General features: G+C 34.0%; 1 protein-coding gene across 2 annotated transcripts in view; it reads right to left on the bottom strand.

The window, feature by feature from the left end:
* Positions 1-4,557, bottom strand: part of SMCO2 (single-pass membrane protein with coiled-coil domains 2) — a 23,143-nt gene that overhangs the window by 6,544 nt on the left and 12,042 nt on the right. For both annotated transcript variants that reach the window (XM_014544287.1, XM_005871840.2), the window contains exons 4-5: positions 3,476-3,566; positions 770-826 (exon numbers count right to left, since the gene is read on the bottom strand). In XM_014544287.1, coding sequence (XP_014399773.1) covers positions 770-826; positions 3,476-3,566 — 148 coding nt within the window. The remainder of the gene's footprint in view (positions 1-769; positions 827-3,475; positions 3,567-4,557) is intronic.

Below are 4,557 nucleotides of genomic sequence, written 5' to 3'. Positions count from 1 at the left end.
CTTACTTATATGCATGCATATAAGCATAACCAATGGACATAAGACACTGGGGGGTAGGGGAGGCCAGGGAATTGTCAAGGGCGGGGGAAAAAAGGAGACATATGTAATACCCTTTATAATACTTTAAGCAATAAAAAATAAATTAAAAAAATAAATAAAGAAGCCCTTGCCAAGGCAAGCAAAGAACATGTCCTCGGGTGAGAATTAAAAAAATAATGTTCACCATGTTTATTGTTGAGTGAGTAGGATTATTTTTCATTTTTAATATCAAAAAATTTCTATAATGTTTTACTTATTAAAGTAACCATGTATTAGTTTTGTTAAGAGAAAAATATATACATTTAAAATATAAATATTTTGGTATATTTAGATATATAAATACATGTACATGTATATATTAAAATAAATACATATATTCATTCATATATATATTCAAAATATATACATATACACCAACATATACAAATATTCAAAATATATACATATATTTAAAATATATACATACATATGAATATATACATATATTCATTTATGGGAGAGCAAGAACAAGACTGATTCTTTTCATCTGGAAATATGGGCAGATCACTTCATATTTGTGAGTCATGCTTTTCTCTTCTGAAAATGGGGGCATAGATTATAAGACCCTAAGTTCCCTTCTAGGTTTAAAATTCTATCTTTCATCAAATTTTAGATTCCATCACCAATATTCTGAGATTTCTTTGAAGAACTGTTTTTCTTCCTCAATTATAAAGCCATTTTTTATTATTACCTGAACAAATTTGTTATCCATTTCTCCTAGTTGCTTTTTAATTTCCACAATCTTCTCCTTTAAAACAAAGGGTATAAAACAAACGTTATAAAGAATGATTTATGAAATTGAGACAAAACAAATTATGATTTTCAGAAGAAAGCTAATTCATGATCAAAAGTTTGAGATTTAATAGAAGCCATTTTTTCCTTATTATTCTGGGGGCTGATATCCAAAATCAATATTAAATTAAACCAAGATATTATTGGCCATATCCTATGTAAGAGACTACTGAGCTAGGCACTGTGCTGATTGGATATCAGTAAGTATTTGCCCTCAAACACCTATAGAGAATGTATAGTCTATACCCTTCTTTACCAAGTTTGGTCATTACCTACCCCTGAACTATGGCATTTAATTATTTAGAAAATAGCTGTGATATAATCATCATATTTTACTTGGTGCCCTGGTTTGTTTACATAGAAAATATATTTACACAGTACTATCAAAGATAACTGAGATGGGAGTAAGTCTCAGAATGAAAGTCTAGATATTCTTATGAAGATTTCAGAAAATGTGTGGACTTGGGGACTCAACAGGAGGCAACACCCCAAATCTGCCTCAAAGGTAGATTTAAACTATTCTTAGTTTAAAGCTCTTTTACATTGTGTGTGTGTGTGTGTGTTTAAATGCTTTTACCAAATTTCCCTTCTCCTCTTTTATGGCTTGCTGAGTTATACCATTTCTTCATGAGAAATAAATAAGCCAATTCATGTGATATTTAAAACTTCATTAACTTATTTCTCCTTTAATTTTCCCAAACTTGGCTTGCTGTTCCCATAGCTGTTTCTAACAATGCTCACTTTTCCCTTCATTAGAGTAAACCTAGAACCATTCCTACTGACTTTGCATCTGTAACAATTATATTTAAAGTTTCTTACTCATTAAACCACTGCATTTGTTTTTTCGCAGGCTTTCCCATCAACCATTAGACTTATTGAGGACAGAACCTGTGTCCATTTTTTAAAAGTCATGTTTATTGACTGAGGTTATAATTTATATAGAGTAAAACTCACCTTTTTAAAAAGTGTGCAATTCTATGAATTTTGACCAATGCACAGTGTCATATAATCACCACCACAACAAGGTCTGGAATATGTCCATCACACCCCAAATTTCCTGTGCCCTTTTGTCGATCTCCTACTCCTCTTACCCACTTGACTCTAGCAATCACTAATCTATTTTTTGTTCCTATTTTTGCCCTTTTCAGTGTTACACAAATGGAATCATGAATTATGGAATCTTCTGAGTCTGCTTTTTTCACTTAGCATAATGCGCTTGAGATCCATTCATGTGGTTGGATGAATAGGAAGGCCATTCCTTTTTATTGCTTAGTACTATTCCATTTTACAACATGTGTTACAATTTATCCACATGTCACTTGGTGGATATTTGTGCTGTTTTTAATTTTTAAGTTTGAGTCTATATTTTTTAAGTGCATACACAGCTGTGTAACTCCAGAGAGAATCTTCATACATATCTGTGATGTCTTTCCCTTTCAAAGTATTCCCAAGCTCTTATTTGTTTTTTTTAAAAATCTCACTTTCATTTATTTTTGTGCTTGTTTATCTTCCTCCTCATTCCTTTGATATTCATCCCTCCCTAGCCCTGACTCCTGCTGAAATCCACATTCCTGTAGTACAGCTGACTTTTGACGGAATTTTCTAAGGCAGAATAGTTCTTGACCTTTGTCCTCTTCCCTCTTTTCACAGTTTGCAATTTCCAAAACCCAAGGACAGTGAAAAACATTCTTGACTTTTCAACTAGCACAAAATGAGGTTGCTACCTTAAAACGTTGGACCGAGTCACGGTTAAAAGTAATTTTTTCCTTGGTAATAAATCTGTGCTAATCTGTAGATGGCTTTTCATATGTGAGGGTTTAAATTACATTACCTTCTTACAATAAAAGAGCTATTTCTCCTTTACTTCTTCCAAAAATCCACTTAATTTAAACTCTTTGGCTTAAGCTAAAGCTGGGGCTGGCAATTTCAGTAAAAAAAAAAAAAGGGGGGGGGGGCGGAGCTAGACACAGACTTTTTCTTTTTTTAGAGACTTTTCTTCAAAGGTCTGAAGTTTAGTAGAGCAGAAAAAGTTATCAGTCAGGGCTCTAAAGTCTAATTATTTTCCAGAGTTGATCACTACCTTTCTTGCAATATTTTATGAATCATTATAAAAGGGAAAATCAAACCTTTCTCTAAGAAACGCAAGGAGACAAAAACAACAGGAAAACTTAGGAGACAGTGAAAACCAACAGAGAACTCTTCATGAAGGAAGCAAAGACAGATGCAACTATATCTCGTACACTCTAAGAATGCAGTTCTTCACAAATACTTATTTCGTGTCTTCTCTGTACTATTAGGTGATGGGAAACAAGGATGAAGAGTTTTTCCATAAGGTATTCATCTTTATCTTAAGATGGCATCAAGATATAAATCTATCTTATTTGTCTGACTGATTTTCTAGATAGAATTTTTAAAATCTGGCCTTTTTCTTTCATCAGAGAATAGAAGTGTACCAGGCGAAAGGAGCTCAGAACTGACCGCCAGATAGCATTCCTTCTCATGACAGAAGATGGGTTTTAATTCTTGTTATGACCCTGTTAAACAATACAAGCGATGGCAGGGTCCCCACAGCCTCCCTGTTGTCCTTCCCAAGCCTCCAGCTTACCTTGATGTTTTCCCCCTTGTCAGGGTCACGGCCCTGGTGTAACTCCAGCTTTTCAATTTGGCCCTCCAAAGACATCACCTCACTTAACAAGCTGCAAACAGACCAGGAGATGGGCTAAGTCTGTGGATTAAGAAAAATCTCATAATCTTTTTTTGATCTTTTTAGAAGGATCAATTTTAATCTTTAAAAAAAAATTAAATCCAATTCCTATAACAGAAGACTCTTGGATAGTGCTTGTGTTGGAATGGGGAGACATAAATGCAATTCAAAAAAAAGTAAAAAACAACAACACTCTAAATAATTTAGATAATAGCAAAGAAATGGAAGACCTGCCCAGCCAGTGTGGCTCAGTCAGTGGTTGAGTGTTGACCTATAAACCAAGAGATCATGGTTGATTCCCAGTTGCAGGCTTGATCCCCAGTAGGGGGTGTGCAGGAGGCAGCCGATCAATGATTCTCTCTCATCATTGATGTTTCTATCTCCCTCTCCCTTCCTCTCTGAAATCAATAAAAATATATTTTTAAAAAAACTCTCCAATTAGAAAATGAACAAAAGACACGCACAGAAATTTCACCAAAAAAATGTATAGATGGCAAAAAACACATGAAAGGATTTTTAACACCATTAGTCATGAAAGATTTGCAAATTTAAAACTACAGTGAGATATCACTACACGTGTAACTTATCAGATAGCTAAGATGGAAAATAGTAATAACACCAAATAGATGTGGAGAATTTGGATCACTCATACATTGGTGGTGGGAGGGAATGTAAAATGGTATGGACAATCTGGAAAATAGTTTGGCAGTTTCTGTCAAAATTAAATTAAAAACAGACTTACCCTATGACCCAGTGATTTCACTCTGGGACAATTGAGAAAATAAGATTTATTTTCATACAGGAAGTTATACATGAATGTTTAAAGTAGCTTTTTTCATAATAGCCCAAAACTAGAAATTGTGCAATTAACTTTTGGTGGGTGAATGATTAAACAAACTCTCTCTCTCTCTCTCTCTCTCTCTCTCTCTCTCTCTCTCACACACACACACACACACACATACACATACACATACACATACACA

Source organism: Myotis brandtii, unplaced genomic scaffold, assembly GCF_000412655.1.
Source record: "Myotis brandtii unplaced genomic scaffold, ASM41265v1 scaffold358, whole genome shotgun sequence".
Taxonomy (NCBI): domain Eukaryota; kingdom Metazoa; phylum Chordata; class Mammalia; order Chiroptera; family Vespertilionidae; genus Myotis; species Myotis brandtii.
Note: the sequence above shows the minus strand (reverse complement) of the source record. Positions and strands in the feature narration are given on the sequence as shown.